Genomic DNA, 16,881 nt, shown 5'->3' with positions numbered 1-16,881 from the left:
TGCTGCCACAAGAGGTTGCGCGTGGGGGGAGAAGACAGGTCGCCGCCAGCCCCCTCGCCATCCTTCGCCTGCCCGGGCCACCGCCCGCCGTGGCATCCGCGCGCGGTGCCAGCCACCGACAAATTGCAAAATCTAACCCACGAAAGGAGCAAAAGAAAGGAAAAGAAAAATAAGATGTTGTCGGCCTGTTACCATAGTTGTCAAGGCCACGCGCATACTGGAGAGCGCACACTGGAGAGCATGATGAGGATGGACGACAAGCTCAGGCACGGCACCATGGCGACAGATTTGGCGGTCGCGTTGCGGAGGCAGGCAGCCAACGAGGACGCGGCATGCTCGATGGTCGATGCGTTCGTCGTGTCCGTGCGCTGCTTCCGGCCTACCAGCAGCTCGCATTGTTCTGCTAACGGCCACCGCCCGCTTGAAAACCACTGATACCGCTATCTACAAGAAAATCCAAGAAAGAAAAGGAAAAATAGCAGGCATCACAATTCACTTTGGATCTTGAAACTGGACAATCACTCGCGATGCGTGGAGTTGGCGGGTCATAGCGGTGGCGGTGCTGCGTACGAGCGGGTCGGATTGGGTTCGGTTGGGGGCGGTCATGGTTGGCTTTCAGCTCAGTGGCAGCTGGCGGCCATGGGATGGTGGCGGCTGGTAGCTCGGATGCGCTCGATTGAGAGGATACATGGACGGATGGAGGTGGGTGACAGCGTCAGAGAGTGAGAAGATAAGGCTAAGCTAACGCGAGAGCTGGTTTCTGCATCCTCACGCTGACAACATGGCTGCCACGCTGTTCTCCTATCGCAGTCGATGCACGTGTACGACGCAGAACTCCATGCGCCCTTCCTTCCTCCATGCGTTGTTGGTTGGACTGCCAACACTGCTGAGCCGGTGCACATCACAAGGCTGGCGGAGTTGACGCTGACAGATTGTGCATGGTGCAGCCGCACGACAGCAGCAATTAAGTTGTCAAAATATCACCCAAGTTGTTTGTCATGTTTATTAGGTTAGGGTTGTGCAATGTTTTTTTTCTCCCGTTGCAACGTACGGGTATACCTGCTAGTTAATACTCGTTATGGCTTCGAGTATCGGAATGCGAATCTGAATTCGAATTATTCATTTTTTCATTTTGTATCCGTATCCAATATATTCGTCTTCATATCTGAATTCAAATTAAAATGTGTATTTGAATTTGATTTCATCCAAATCCATCCCTCAATCTTCTCCATCTCTTCCAAGCCAGCCCGCACTCCCTCAGCCACAACTCCGGCGGACCTCACCAGTCCGCCACCCCATCCCCGTGGCATCCTCGCTGGCCGCGGTCGCCTCCAGGTGTCGCCCCGACTCCCCACCCCCTACCTTGCCGGTCGTGACCGCCTTCCGATGCCGGCTACAACCCCCACGCCGCCCCTTCCTGGCCCTGCCCCTGCCTGGATCTGCGGTGGTGGCCAGGAGCCCCGGCCCACCTCCGCCAGATCCAAGGTCTGCACCTCCGCCCCCACCTCGCCTCATTCTTCTCCATCATCATCCTCGAGCGAGCAAGGAGAAAATGAGTGCGAAGGAAGCCTGGACGGTGGGACCCGCTTGTCTTCGTGGTGCGTGCTATCAACTCACGCTAGACGTAGTGACATTTTCTTTCTCTCTCCTACCCATCACGGTAAGAGAGATTTAACTATTTGCCACTTTTACGGATGGCACTTCTTCGTTTGCCAGTTTTACGTAGGCTCCTACATATTTGCCATCGTGAAATAAATGACGCTACACATTTGCCACTTTTGCTGATGTGTCGCATCACGTCCTCCGTCCAGCATGTATCAAGCACAGAAAAAGACCATAGTGCCCTCCCTGCAGCATGTGCGTTTGCTCTCTTCCTCTCAAAAGAGCCTATCTCTACGCATACGCTGCCAAACGAGTCCACGAAGACGAGAAGCCGGAGCCGGCGAAGCCGTTGCTGCCGGCGGCGTGGCTGCTACTGCACGCACTCTTCTACGCCACCTCCATGGCCGTGGGCTTCCGCTTCTTGCGCCTCTTCATGCACCTTCTCTTCCTGCCGACGCCGCCCATCAACCCTGCCGCGCACCTTGTCTCGCTCGTGTCCCCGCCTGTCATGGTCGCCGGCGCTAGCAACACGACGACGGCCACGATCACCACCACGACCATGACCACCGTCACCACCACCACCATGGTGGCCGCCGAGATCGGAGCTGCCCACCCGCATCACCACCACGGCCCCATCTTCGTGGGGCGCCACCCGATCCGCATCTGCTCCTAGCCGCACCCGGACCCCAACGAGATGCTCAAGGCCCACCGCATCCTCGCCGCCGTCCTGAACGCGCAACGCAACAGCAAGCACCGCAGCGCTAGGCCGCCGAGGCCCGTCATTGCCGTCACCCCAACCACCACATCCGCGCTCCAGGTGTCGTCCCTGACGTCTTTGGCGCACACACTCCGCCTCGTCGATGCCTAGCTCATGTGGATCGTCGTCGAGCTGGGGCACCGCACCGACGCTGTCGCCGCCGTGCTCTCCAGCTCCAACCTCGACTTCCTCCACATCACCGGTCCCGGCGGCTCCACCGCGTCCCTCCGAATACACACCCTCAGGTACGCATCCTCGATCGAACCACAAGATGGGATCTCACCTCTCGCTGATTCATTCGCACAGGCACTCCGGCGAGAGCGGAAGCAAGCCAGGACTCGTCTCCAATCCCCTCCGCTCAACACACATGCGAGGCAAGCACGGCTCCAGCCTGCGGCTTGCACGTGCCGGTGGGTCCAACTCCCTCATCCGCGCCGTCTCCATGAAGCAGCACGCGTAGGACTCGGCACGCCCGGCGCGGAGGCGCACGGTGTGGAGCATCCCATCGCCGTCGAAGAGGTGGTGCCCCGCGCGGGGCTTGTGGAGCGGGTTCGCGCCGTTGCGGACGTAGACCCTATCGAGGCAGGACGGGACAGGGCTGGGCGGAGGAGTTGTAGTAAGAAAGAAGAGGGCAGCGAGAGGTTGAAGATGATACTGATAATCAGGTCCCACACATCATTAGCAGGAGAGAGGGGATGAGATGGCTAACATGATGAGGGCAAGGGTAGTATGGTTATTTTCTATGGTCGATCCATCCTAGCATGAGGAGGTGACTCACCGAGTCAGCAAAAGTGGCAAATGTGTAGCATCGTTTGTTTCGTGATGGTAAATATACATGCTCCAACCTAAAATAGGCTAACGAAGGATCTTATCCGTAAAACTGACAAATAGTTAAATCTCCCTCACGGTAAGTCCACGGTAAACCGACCGGCCGCCATGGACCGCGAGGCGCTCCGCATGGTCTGCTCGCCGCAGTTCTGGCGGATGGCCGTCGTCTGGACCCTCTCCCTCCTCCACTCCTACCTCCTCGTCTTCCTCCGCGGCCGGGTGGCCGCCACCCCTCGCCGCCGGCGACCCCGGCCCGGCGGCGGCCGCCGCCCAATCTGCGTGGTTACAGGGGTAATACGCCCGCCCTCTCGCATGCGTGTGCCTCTTTCTGTCCTCCGCGTGACGAAGTCTCCCGTTTCGTGATTTCAGGCTACGTCGGGGCTCGGGAGGGCGGCTGCGGCGGCGCTGGCGCGGGAGGGCTACCACGTCGTGCTCGGTGAGTCGGTTGAGTGTCTCTTCCCGCTGTCATGCTTGACTGGGCATTCCGTCGAACAGGTGTCCTGCATCTGAGTAGGATGCCTTCTGTATTGCCAAGGACATGGAATCATCAATAAAAAGAAGTTGTAGTTTCGTTACTACCTTTTGTTCTGTATTGCTTGCTGAATTCGTAAAACCTTCTGCACTGATTCTTCAGCAAGGACTTGCGAGCACAGGTTGCCCTCCTTTTCTTGGTAACTATGGCCTTCAATGGATCTGTGATGTCAAGTGTCTTGATATAATTGTTCATCTGTTGTTTGCAGTAAATTTAGCAAAACCTCTATTCTAGATTTTGTTCCATGTTTATTCATTCCTATCCTTGCTATAGTCACTGTAGGAAAAATTTACCTTTGACTTTTGTTCTTGCCGGATTTATTCATCCATGTTGATGTACTGAATCATTATGCAATTCTATTCTTTCTCAGCTGGACGTTCCACACAGCTGTTATTTGAGGTATTACATATGGTGTTTGCGCTAGACGTATTATGCTATTCTTTACTGCTGTTATCATTGCCATCCTCTGTGGAACAGACTGTTCAAGATATTCGGAGGCAACAACCAGATGCCCATCTGGAAACATTTCAACTGAACTTGGCATCCTACAAGTCAATAAAGAAGTTTGGAACTTCTCTGAAGCAGTGGATTCAGGAGACAAGTTCAGAGCCTGCTATCCAGCTTTTGGTTAATAGTGCTGGCATATTAGCAAAGTCGCATCGAGTAACTGAGGATCGGCTTGATGAGTAAGTGCTTCCATTGTTTGTTCTTGCAAAAGATCATTGTTGTGCTGACAATATATGGTCTTTTCTTTGTTTCAGCATTACATTTTTGTTGTTCCACTAACAGTTAACTAAACATTGGTACATGCGAATTTCAGGATGATACAGACAAACTACATTGGTCCCTTTATCCTGACCAACATTCTTTTACCATTGCTGAAGAACAGCTCAGTGCCTTCTCGAGTGGTTAATCTAACATCTTTCACACACAGATGTGGTATGTGCTAAGCTTAAGTCTTTGTTGTCAACAAACTGCGTGACCTATTTCTGAACCTAAGTTCAATTGAAGTTTGAGCATGGACCGGTTAGAGCGTTGAACTCCGGGGGTCATTGAAACTCCCATCCAACCTGGGTTTGAAGCACAGCACCTTCTTAGAACAAAGCCTAGGGGAGGTCTCCCCCTGTGGTCAAGTTTTTTTTAAAAAAAACTTTTTTTAAAAAAAAGTTCAACTGGAGCACAATATTAACAAAAGATAGCCCTGTTATACGAGTGGTCATATCATTTTTCATTTTATCTGATTTTCCTGGTTGTTGTGCTAGTAATTCCTGTATATGGTTGTGTTGTGGTTCAAATCTTGGTGTCCACAGAAGTGGCTCTGCTGTTTCGAAATTAATACATATTTGTACCATCTGCTCTCCATGGCATCTCCTCTTGCAGTAACCCATACAATTGCCTATGCAGTGTCAGGTATTGATGTTTCTGAGGATGCATTGAGAGGGATGAAATTTGGCCAGTGCTCAGCAGGGGAAAACTACCCCTTAGCTTGTACTTATGAGTACACCAAGCGTGAGTCTGTTTCTCAATTCTCAGTTTTCTAGTATGCTTCATGTAATGCTATCGTAACTTTCTAAATACATTTATCATTGCAGTTTGTTTACTGATGTTCTCATATGAGCTTCATCGACAGGTTCACATGTCATCTGGTGTCTCTGTCATGTATGTACCATTGATTATCTGCTATGTATTTCCTTCTACCTTTTTCCATACTGTAAAACCACATCCTTGCCTATTGAAGGAATAGGAGCCTATATTTTTATGTTGAAATTTTGGAGTAATTGTTTGTTGTCCCTAAGGGGCCTCACACTTTGTATATACAACGTTTTCTTTACCATGACATTTTGTTCTGTTCTTTAAACATAAGAGGAAAACCTTACTGAAACATATCTGTTTCAGATAACTTAAGCTTTAGCAACCTTCTTGTCCATCCTCGACTACCAGCTTGCTATCTAACATGCTTCTATTTGCACATATAACTTGCTACATTTCATGTTTCTAGTGCTGCTGATCCTGGTGTTGTGGAAACGAAGATCATGCGAGAGCTTCCTGAGTGTGTCTCTTGGTTCGCATTCTTGGTTCTACGCTTCCTGAAACTCCTGCAGGAACCTGATACCGGGGTTGGTGCCGTCCTTGACGCTGCTTTGGCACCGCCTGTAAGCTTGCCGTTCTACCCTGGAGAGCTTTCATTGTCTTGCAACAAATGGTGCACTAGCATTCGCTACTAACATTGAATCGTATAATTCCATGCTGTTGTTTTCAGGAAGAATCTGGGAAGTATTTCTTTGGAGGGAAAGGAAGAACGATCGGATCCTCCCGGCTGTCGTACGACACGGAAGTAGCCAAGAAGCTGTGGGCAGAATCGTCGGCGGTGTTCAAGGAGCTGCTGCTTAGAGAAGGCGATTTCAGGGACAGTTAAAAGAAATACGGAAAATTAGATAATTATTACATCTTGTTTGTATTTTTTGTAGTGAAGGAAATTTTAGGTCGGTCTTGTTCTGTATCTGCTGCTTCCTGTTAACTTGGAAGCAGCGATCATGAGGTAATGCTAGCGCTAAGAAAACATTGGAGATTCTTTTCTTTCCAATGTTTAAATGCATAATACGTATGCAAAAAAGGAAACCAAGGTATGTCCGAGACAATTCGTCGTTGCATTGTATAGTATGGTCTTCCGTCAGGGCCCACCGTAAGCCCAGCGCAAGTGGGCCGACCGCACTAGGCCCCTAAAAATTTGGGGGCCTGCCTTCAACAGTTGGACGTGCGCTGCCGGCCTGCCTGCCGAGGTGCCGCCGCGATCGGGGATTGGTCTGGAATTTTTTTATTTTTATATTTTTTTTCGATTTTGCAGAAATATATAGAAATATATAGTCGGATGGAAAAATTGCAGATTTGGGCTATCGCCGCCGGCTCAGGTGGCGGAAGGGCGTTACCGTCGCCTCAGCCGGCGGTAAAGGCCCCGCCAACGTTCAGCAGCCGGCGTAACTGCGGGCCGCGAGTTGAGGCGTTACCGCCGCCTCAGCCGGCAGTAACGCGCTTCCGCCGCTTGGGCTGGCGACAGTCGGCCCTTTATAACCCGCCCGCGCCCCTTCCCTCCTCCCGCACCAGGGCGCGCTCGCAGAAGCTAGAGAAGGGAGAGGGAAGAGAAAGAGGAAAGGAGGGAAGGAAAAAAAAGAGAGAGAGGAGGAGGAGGGAAGAAAAGAAAGAAAGAAAGGAGGAGGAGGTGGAAGAGGGAAGAAATTTCTTCCGTCTGTCGCAGGTAAATTTTTTTTAATCTCGTAGTTTAGTTAGTTTAGATCTAGTTTTAGAAATATTAGTGAATTTGAGATTTAGAAATATTAGTACATCTAGACTTAGAAGTAATAGTGGATGTAGATTTAGACTTGGAAATTTTTAGCTGTTTTTAGATAGGAAAAAGTAGATTAGTTAGTATATCTGATTTAGCATATACAGTAAAGTAGAGTCAGTATTATTAGATTTAGTTGTTATGGTAAATGGCTAGAATAAATGCGTTATTAAATTATGTTTTTTGGTAGGTATTCGAATAGATTTTTTTTGATAACAATATTAAATTTGTTTGTTCTGGTAAATCACTGCGCTAAATGTAGTGAGTAAATTATAACTTTTTGGTTAGGTATTACAATATAGTTTTTCGGTAACATTATTAGATTAATTTGTTGTGGTGCATGTCTATGATAAAGTTAGTTAATAAGCTTGATTTAGTGTTACATAGTTGTTTGTTTATTCAATTGGGGTCGTTATTGTAGTTAATTTATGTATAGTGCTGAGAATAACTTGGACTGCCCATTTCATGTATCTTGCTAGGCATGTCAGATAGTGTCAATATTCAAGTGTACTATGGGCTGGGGAAGATTAGATATGGTCCAGAAGGGGTAGATTTGAGTGGATTCCCCTGTTTTACCAAGTGTGTTCCAAGAGCAAGAGAGAGAATTTAGGGGGCATATGCAAGTGGCTCTGTAGGGACTTAGGTGTTGACAGAGATCAAGCGGATGTGTCAGTGAGGTTTGTAGTGCAAAGACGGCCGGACATAAACTTTTGGGAGTTGGTTCCGCTTGAAGGAACTTCGAGGTATCGAGCTTACATAGATGGTTTCACGGGAAGAGGTTTACCAATCATATGGTATGTCCAATTTATCATTAAGGGTGGACCTAGCACTCATATTGAAGATCAAGTCGGAGGAGATAAAGTTGAAGTGGAAGAAGATGTGTAGAGTACTGCGGGTGGAAACGAAGAAATTGATGATGAAGAACAAGAAGGTGGAGATGCAGAACATGATGTAGCACCTCAAGAACCAAATGTAGAGGCTGATGAGGGGGAAGAATTTCCTGAGTTAGTAGAGCAGATGGAGATGGAAGGAGGGGCGGCCAATGTTGCCATGGAGGAGGACTCGTCGGATGAGGAAAATGATTATCCTGTACTGCGAAATTGGTCAAATTACGACCATTCCGCCCTATAGGTAAATGTGGGGGAAAATATTGCTTGGGAGTACAGGGAGAATGAGGTATGCGTGGGGGCTGTGTATCAAAGTGGGGATGAAGTGAAGGTGGCTATTAAGAGGTGGTCCACTTTGTGTTTGCAGCGTTAGTTCAGGGTGGAAAAGAGTAGCCCAAAGGTGTATGATGTCCGTTGTGTGCAAAATGATAGCCCATTCAGGATGCATGCATACAAGGGCAAATGGAAGGATTACTGGGAGGTGACTAAAGTGGTTGAGCACCAATGCTTGCTAGCTGAATTGGAAGGGACACACCGCAACCTCACTGCTGAATTTGTTGCTCAATACATGTACCCTCAGATAGTGGAGAATCCAAGCTTCGAGCCCAAGTCCATTATATGTGCCATAGAGGAGAAGTTCAAGTACAAGATCAGCTACAACAAAGCTTACCGTGCTAAGCAGAAGGCGCTTGAGATGAAGTGGGGTACGTTCGAAGCATCCTACGACAACCTCCCTGCCTTGTTGCACACCATTTGCCAGAGAAATCCTGGAAGCTTCTACGACTTGAAATCATATCCAGTTCTTCAATTTCCAGGCAAACAAGTCCTTCAGCGGTCATTCCTTGCGTTGGGTCCTTGCATTCAGGCTTTCCGGCATTGTCGACCAGTCATTTGCATTGATGGCACATTTCTGACTGGAAGGTACAAAGACACAATATTAACAGCTATCAGAACGGATGGCAATAATCAGGTGTTGCTGCTTGCGATCGCTTTTGTGGAGGAGTCTGGAGATAGCCGGTACTGGTTTCTCGAGAGGGTGAAGAACATGATTGTGTTGGACGTCGAGGGGGTCTGTCTCGTTCATGATCGGCACAAAGGCATTATACAAGCAATCGAGGACCTACAGAAGGGAAGTCAAGAGCATTTCAGGACGCCGATATGGCCGGACTTGAAGAGTCGGTGGTGCATGAGGCATATGGGTGCGAACTTTCACAGCCAATTCAAGAACAAGACCCTTACGAAATTGTTCAAGCGCTTGTGCTACAAGAATCAGGAGAGGAAGTTCAAAGAAGCAATGCGAGGAACCAGTGAAGAGGGCGGTCAATAGTGAGGCCGACCAACCTGTGTCTCTGGAGGATGTCGGGCTCGACGGTCCAAACGTTAGGCAAAGACGGGGAAGATCCATCAGGACCTTCTCACAGTGGATTGAGAATGAACCGAAGGAAAAGTGGGCATTACTCTTTGATGAAGGAGGTGCACGGTGGGGTATAATGATGACAAACCTAGCTGAGGTTTACAACTGGGTCCTGCATGGTGTTCGGGGCTTGCCCCTTATTGGTATTGTCGAATTTTACCTTTACCGCACCATGAAGTATTTTAAGGAAAGGTACTAATTGACTGATAACTCCATGCGCGACAACCATGTAATATTTGGGTACAAGATGACAGAGTACATGGAGGAAGCAATTAAGAAAGCTCATTTGCATCGTGTGAAAGAAGTGGGAGCCGTGGAACGCCGGTTTGAAGTTGTTTGTAGGGACAAAGTTTGAATGGGCAGGAGGCGTGAGAGACACACACATGAGTGCATCATCAGCAATGAAGGTTGTGTTTGCTCTTGCCACAAGCCAAGGTTGCTGCACAGACCTTGCACCCATATCATTGCTGCATGCTTGGAGGCGGGGGGTCTCCAACCCCGTCGTTTCATGCCGCACTATTTCCTCAAAGAAACCATATGGCAAACTTGGAGGAACAAGGTTTATGGATATCGTTTGCTGGGAGACTTTGTCAATGTTCCAGGTAATGCCGCCCGCTACATTCCTGATCCTGATCCAGAAATGTTCCAAGGAGTGGGGCGATGTGGGAACAGGCATATCCATAATGACATGGATGAATCTGAAGCTGGTCCTGATATCCGTCTATGCTCCAAGTGCCACGAAGCCGGTCACACCTACAAGAAATGCCCAGCAACGACGTAAGCAAGTGCTAGCACCCAATCTGCATCTAATAACTAGTAATGTAATGTACTATCTACCTTCAGTTGTGTTATTGTAACTTCAGTTGTCGTCCTTAGGTAGTGTAATATAATGTTTATTTGATGCCGTGGACAAGGACATCAAGTATTGTAATATTTATCTTGGACCCTTCTATTGGTATTGACTCGTATGTGCCGTAGAGTTATGATGTTTATTTGCAATGTAACGTAATGCAATACTATATATTCTTTAGATGTTCAGTGCTTATTTCTTTCCATACTTGTGTTGTAGGTATGGCGTTGCACCCAGGTCCACAGGGTGTCGAGACCCCTGAGTTGCTGGACCCTACCGTGGACGGCCAACACAGGTCGTTCCACTCGACCGTACTTGGTACCAACCTAGGCACGTTTCGGGCTCGTATTCTGCTAGCGACCATGCCGATCGACCGACGTTGGATCCCGAGGTACAAATAATTAGTAATACTTTTTTGTTAAGTTGAACGAATAATTTTTGTAAAGTAATTCATTTGTTCCATGGTACAGGTTGCGTGCAGCGGGCCTTCTTCCTACGGCTAGGCTTGTGGAAGACGACATGGTTGACCGTTCAGTGCGACGTGGCCGCGAGAGACCCACACTGTTGCAGTTCGACATGTCATTGCTAGCAGCTTTGCTGGACCGGTGGCGGCTGGAGACGCACACCTTCCACCTCCCGGTCGGTGAGTTGAACCCCACACTAGAGGACGTCTCGATGCTACTGGGCCTTCCTTGTGTAGGGGCCGCCGTAGCCGCGATGGACGTCCCCCTCTCCTGGCGCGAGGAGCTGCTGGGTCGCTTCGCGAATGTTGCCCGCGTAGACAATGCCCCCTAGTACACCACTTTTAGCAGCTCCCACGGCCCGACGAAGGCTTGGCTCCAGCAGTTCAGTGTGAGTTTCTAATTACCAGCAACTACAAATATTTCTTGGCAATTTGTTTTAATTGTTGACACAACTACGAAATTGTTTTGCAGGCTGAGTACATGAGAGAGGACGCAGACGACGCCATAGTAGCGCGTCACTTGGAAGCGTACCTGTTATGGCTCTTCGGCTGGACCCTCTTCTACATGTCGTAGGGGAACTCGGTGCCTAAGCACCTTCTTCCTTATGCGAGGGCCATTGCGGAGGCCCCGCTCGACAAGGTTCCATAGTACAGCTGGGGTTCAGTTGTGCTGGCGGCCACGTACAGGGGTCTTTGCATGGGCTGCGTGAAGGTAACTTCGATGGAGCCTATCTTCCTTGGCTGCCCGCTGCTGCTTCAGCTTTGGGCCTACGAGCGGTTCCCGATAGGGCGACCTCATGTGGACATGTCCCCCCTACCCTAGGGGTTTTGATGAGGACGACGTCGACAGACCCACGATGGGGTCATTGTGGTGCTTGAGGAGGGTACGGTTCTTCCACTACTATTTTTCGATTCTTATTACAATTTGGAATTTTCTGAGGTACTAACTGAGAAATTGTGATTACATTTCTTGCAGGCAGTTTGGACGAGGCTTCAGACAAAGAAGTCTTACCCGGACTTCATCGGTATGTTCGACGCTCTGGTCGACACTGATGTGAGGTGGAGACCGTAGCTTCGAGGAGGTGGAGGCCCGTGCCCCGCATGGCCTATCTTCGCTATGCCATCGGGACATGGCGTACTGGATGATAAGGAGGCGACTTGTCTTCGACATCTACGTCGAGGACTACGCGGTTCACCGTGTCATGAGGCAGTTCGGCCTGTACCAGGACTTTCGGCTTCCGGCAACGTCAGTGGTTCCTGCTTCCGTTCACAGGTACAGTCCAACATTTTCATTCTCTTTGCATTAACAATATTTCATTTATGTAATTCGTGTAACGATGGTTCCATTAGGGCTACCCGTCAGGGTGGTGGTAGTGGGCCTGGAGTCCTATGGGCTCCGAGGATGGTTCACTAGGTCGCCCTGTGGGCGACCACACTAAACGAGGTGGTCCAGGAGGCCCGGCCACACGAAGCCGACGCTTTCGCAGCATACCTTAGCTAGTTCTTACCGAGGACCAGGACGCGGGTCCAGCACGTTCTGGTGGAGCCACCGACGGAGACCGCTCCAGTCACCCAGATGTACCCTCGCGCGAGAGACGTCAACTACGACCGCGCGGTAGGCTACTTGAATTTTTTTTACTTAACTTGCATAATTTGGTGTGACTAACTTGAAATTTTTTTTCTCCCCAACAGATCGACCTTATAGCGGATTTGGACAGGCAACTGACGTACGACATCGATAACTTCCCTATGATAAATTTGGTTCAGCAACGATCACTGCTTACGAGGGTCAGAGACGGCTGCAGGAGGTTCCTCAATGGCGTTACCTGTCGTGGCAGGCACGGGGACGTCATCCGTCCACCACGACCTTCGTACCCCCGTGCGTCCACTCCAGCTCCTACTCAGCAGGCTAGTAGGTCCTCTCAACAGCCCATTCGTCCGGCAGCAGCCGGCACCTCCTACGTCGTACCACCACCACTACCGCCACCGTCTTGGCACGCCACAGCTGGTCTGTCCACCATTCCTCAGATGCAATACACATGGTCATCTTTGTAACGACTTAGGTTTAAATCAGCTTAGTTTAATCTTAAGACAAGTTCCCTGATCTGGTCAACTCAAACTCCTTTAGCCATTATGGCTAAATCTGGAAAATTAGTCTTATCTCATGCCTTAGGGCGGACTTATCTTTGGTAAGTTGAGCTGAACATCCAGAAATTCTTTTATGAAAGTTGGAGAACGAAGTCCCCGCTACAACTTTGTTAGTTGGACCTTGGTCCAATTCGTCTCCGAAGGTTCCCAAATCTACAGCTCAAATCAGCCCCGACCCCTGACACCTAGCAAAGCGCCGTTTTTCTCTAAGTCCCGAAACCAGTGTTCTTCTGAACTTTGGAGCTTTGGATCCCCAAATCCACTACGTTTTTGGACTCGGTCCAATTTCAAGAGTTGGGCCTTGGCCTGAGTTCTACAACTCTTGTTAAGGGAGTCGAAGTGGTGCAGTTCGGAATTTGGGAGAGCCAGAGACTGGAAGATGGACCCAGAAAAAGAATCCCACGGATCTATCGGGCCAAGCGCGCCAGAGCGAGCGTGCGCCCTGTCTCAGAGCCTCTCTGCCGCGTGGCTTAACCTCATCGACGAGCCCCACCTCGCCCAGTCGCTAGCCGCGACAAAATGGATCAGTGTGCCCCCTTCCCAATCGCGTGCGGAAGCGCCCTGCAGATTTTTCCGCCCCGTCTCGTCTCACCTGAAACCTTGCCAACCACGCCAGGCGCCCTGCCGCCGCTGTGACCGAAGATTGGCCGCTGCCGCGCCAGTCCGCCTCGCCTCCCACACGCATCTCCTCACCAAGATCCCCGACCGCGCGCCCCAACGCCTTCTGGCTTTTTTGTCATTCCTCAATCGCGCTGCTCACGCGCGTGCCCCGTGGCGATACCGTCTTCGCCAACCACTGCACCGGCAGTGACAACTCCTTTCCCCCGCCTCGCCAGTAGCGTGCCATGGCAAAGCCGTTGGTTCTGCGCTTGATAGTGTTGCCGCTTGCCCTGTCACCTCGCCTACAGCGCCCTCGCCTGCAGTGCCCTTCCCTCCTTCTTGCCGCACGCTGGCCAAGCCACCGCACCCAATCCGGCGCTTGACGCGACCAGACACACACTCGACCTCACCAATCCTTCCATCCGACAAAACCGCACCTGCCTAGCTCTATCTTCGGTGCCCACTGACCGAAGAATCCTATCCCCGAAGCTCCGCTTCGCTGGCCAATGGAGACATCGACCAATCGCCACCACTGTAATGCACTCCATCCTCTTCGATCTCATCCTCGCGCTGCTCAAACTCGTTCACTTCCGCGCAGCTATAAAGGGAGTACCAGAGGCTCCACTAAAGTTCCCTTCGCCATCGTTGCCTTGCTGCACCTTCCTCTGTTTCGTGCTTAAGCATTACCGCATAAGCTTTCTATGGAGCTCCCCTTCCACCTAACACCTCGCCGCCACCCAAGCCTTAGCGCCTTAGTCGTTCCACCTGAGCTTGCTTCTTCCCGACCCAAGACTTCGTCAGTAGGCCCAAAGGTAAGCTGCCGACCCCTCTCCATTTTTCTTGACCCCTATCTATTTCACCCGACCCTTGTCCTCCTCACCCGAGGGCTCGGCTGTATCCTTTTCTTTTGACCAAGGGTATCTGTGTAAAATTTCGGGGACTTCTCTGTGTTAAGTCTGAGGACCCCGGCACAGTTATTCTGAGGGTCAGATCATAAGTTTTTCCTGATCTGACTCTTTTATCTTGATCTCTATCAACAGAAGCTTGAGAAATTCATCTTAAATCGAGGAAAAATCCGAAAAGTGTGAAATCACTTGGGTTGGAATCCTCTTTCTGAGTAGAATTCAATAAAATGGGATTTCACACCTTTCCTATAGTTTTACTACAGTTTTGGGGCTATAGGGCTACCTCTTGCAAGTGTTGTTGAAATAACCGTCTAAGTGTTTTAACCCCTGCATTTGCATGATGTGTAGAGCTAAACCTCGCCGACGGCACGTACGAGCTGCACCCGGTGCCAGAAGACAGAGCTGTAGCTGAGCTGCTGCCTACAGGAGCTGAAGCCGAGCATTCAGAAGATCAGTTTGCTTCCACCCCATAACCCAATCTTTCTAAACTTGTGCATTCCTTCATCTGTATGTATGTGCATTTACGTTATAGGAGTTGTTTGAAACCATAGATGCATGACTTAGTTCCCTTGATCTGAACACTAGTACGATAAGTCCGAGTAGTTGCAGTGCTTAACAGGACTCAGTAAAAGTCGAGTGATTCCCTGTCACTCGCGAGTTATAGGAGTTTCTTGCTCTCCTTCGGGTTACAACTATAAGGACGGTGGACGGGGCAGGGCTCTGTGAACTATTTTGGTGGTCGGTGGATCGCCCTGTCTATCTACATGGAATTGTTTAAGGTCAGAAAGTGTTGGTGTTCGTGATCAAGTATTTGAAAGTACTAATCTCATACCTAGTATGGGATGGGGAAGCCTAGTACCTGATTGAACTAGGGCATGGCTTATACCCCTGCTATCCCTGGAACGAGGTTCCCATGGTGCATCATGTGGGTGCAAGTGCGGTCACAGTACGGCAAGAGGTTGGGACTGTGGAGCATTGCATGCCAAGGGAAGTTTGGACCTGACACGTGCCTGGGAATTGATAGGGACGGCCGACCCTCTATGGTGCACGGATGTCGTGAGATTAGGTTCGCCATGCATGGTTAAGAAATTCGAATCGATTCGTCTGCCTCTCACAGTTTAGGACTGCTTGATCGCTATGCTACAGTGAGTAAAGATGGAACATGATGATGATATGAACCTTGATGCTTGTTCTATACATTGTTTGGAAACTATGTTTGCTTAGCATGAGTTGCCAATATAGACTAGTTAATGAACTTAGAATCTAAGCTAAAATATTGAAAATAAGGACCTACTGTAGTCGCTTTTGGCAAAACAAACCCCTCAGCCAAAGAGCCTTGCATGTCTAGAAGTTGGTGGAGTAGTTTCCCACCGGTCGATTAAGTCTTGTTGAGCTTAGTAGCTCAGCTTTGCTTGTGGCGCATCTTTTAGGTGATGTTGAAGCTCCTGAGTTCGCTGCGGTTGGCACTTGGCCTCCCCAGCTTCCTCCTAGGTGGACGGTCGAGTGGGGTCCCTCCACGGACGGCGAGGATAAGGATCGATGTTGTACTGATCGACCTCATCAGGGACATCCAACCCTGGTGTTAGCTTCCGCTGTTTTATCTATTCCGCTGTTCATGAACTCTGTAAAACTTTGATTTCCGAACCAGTGTTGAAAAAAATAAATGTACTTGTTTAATTTTGGATGGTCTGTTGTATTCTCTGAAACCAATCACCTTTATGTGAGCTCTGCTAATCCGGTCCTGTATAGTGGTTCTATCGGATGAAATCCGACGGACTGCCGAGTAAACTTGATTAAAGCATGTGATCGCATGTCAGGCGACTTCACCGTGCTTTAGTTAAGTTAATCCGAGCGGTTGGTTGAGGGTCATGGTGTTGAACGTCGAGGCGAGGGACTGCTGATCCCAGGAGGACGGTAGGCCCGTCATAGGGTTGGAAAATCCCGAGGGCACCTGTGGCACCTGCTATCCCAGGTAGGGCGCCTGCTGCCCCATGAGGGGGGCCTGAAGGCTCCGAAGTTGCGCCTGCTACTACTGAGCATACAACGCCTGCTGCTGGGCGAGGAGGGCCTGCTGCACCTACTGCTAAAATGTCGGTGTGGGCGTGGCTGGACGGGGAGGGACGATGGCCATCTGCCATTGGCCCGGGTACATCTGAATTGTACCGGACCAGGGGTTCCAGAAGGAGGGCCAGAGGCCGCCAGACTCTTGGGTGGCGCCGGCGGTAGGGGCCTTTCTGCCATTGCCACTGCCCTGCCGCTGTTGACCACCACGCCAGCTGTTGGGATACGAGGTAGGCTACACTTAGCGCAAATCAAAATTTCTACCACGTAAAACCAGGAAGAACTGCCGTATAAGGATCACGGGATTACCAGTCGACGCACTACTGGTGCGGAAGATGTAGATTTGCGTCGATGCAGTGAAGACGATCAATGTAGTTGTACGTAGTCGATCAACATAGTCGTACGTAGTCGATCACGTCAATGTCCAGCAGCTCATCAGCAGCTCGTCCACGTGCAGCAAGATCGCCCTCGTGCCGTGGCTCGTCGTCGGCTCG

General features: G+C 50.1%; 1 protein-coding gene and 1 pseudogene across 3 annotated transcripts; one reads left to right on the top strand and one right to left on the bottom strand.

Moving 5' to 3' along the window:
* Positions 1–1,882: 1,882 nt before the first annotated feature.
* Positions 1,883–2,784, bottom strand: LOC111256451 (annotated as a pseudogene).
* LOC101772897 (retinol dehydrogenase 13) lies at positions 2,784–6,358 on the top strand. Of its 3 annotated transcripts, XM_004956578.3 has the most exons (10): positions 2,784–3,184; positions 3,272–3,478; positions 3,557–3,623; positions 4,090–4,118; positions 4,197–4,405; positions 4,540–4,658; positions 5,124–5,228; positions 5,312–5,378; positions 5,719–5,872; positions 5,980–6,358. In XM_004956578.3, the coding sequence occupies exons 1-10, from the start codon at positions 3,158–3,160 to the stop codon at positions 6,133–6,135; spliced, it is 1,140 nt and encodes a 379-aa protein (XP_004956635.2). In that variant the 5' UTR covers positions 2,784–3,157; the 3' UTR covers positions 6,136–6,358. The 3 variants fall into 3 exon arrangements, with proteins under 3 accessions (XP_004956635.2, XP_022680358.1, XP_022680359.1); XM_022824623.1 differs by having other exon boundaries at positions 4,090–4,405; XM_022824624.1 differs by having other exon boundaries at positions 2,784–3,478; positions 4,090–4,405.
* The last annotated feature ends 10,523 nt before the right edge of the window (positions 6,359–16,881 follow it).

The sequence above is a fragment of the Setaria italica genome, chromosome II, assembly GCF_000263155.2.
Source record: "Setaria italica strain Yugu1 chromosome II, Setaria_italica_v2.0, whole genome shotgun sequence".
Lineage (NCBI taxonomy): Eukaryota > Viridiplantae > Streptophyta > Magnoliopsida > Poales > Poaceae > Setaria > Setaria italica.
The sequence above is the reverse complement of the archived record's forward strand: the minus strand, read 5'-3'. Positions and strand labels throughout refer to the sequence as shown.

Bases quoted from the DNA above. Each gene is read 5' to 3' on its own strand.
- LOC101772897 (XM_022824623.1), top strand. From the start codon at position 3,158: ATGTGTAGCATCGTTTGTTTCGTGATG. The intron at 4,406-4,539 runs GTAAGTGCTTCC...TGCGAATTTCAG, and splicing joins ACTGAGGATCGGCTTGATGA to GATGATACAGACAAACTACA. The intron at 5,379-5,718 runs GTATGTACCATT...TCATGTTTCTAG, and splicing joins TCATCTGGTGTCTCTGTCAT to TGCTGCTGATCCTGGTGTTG.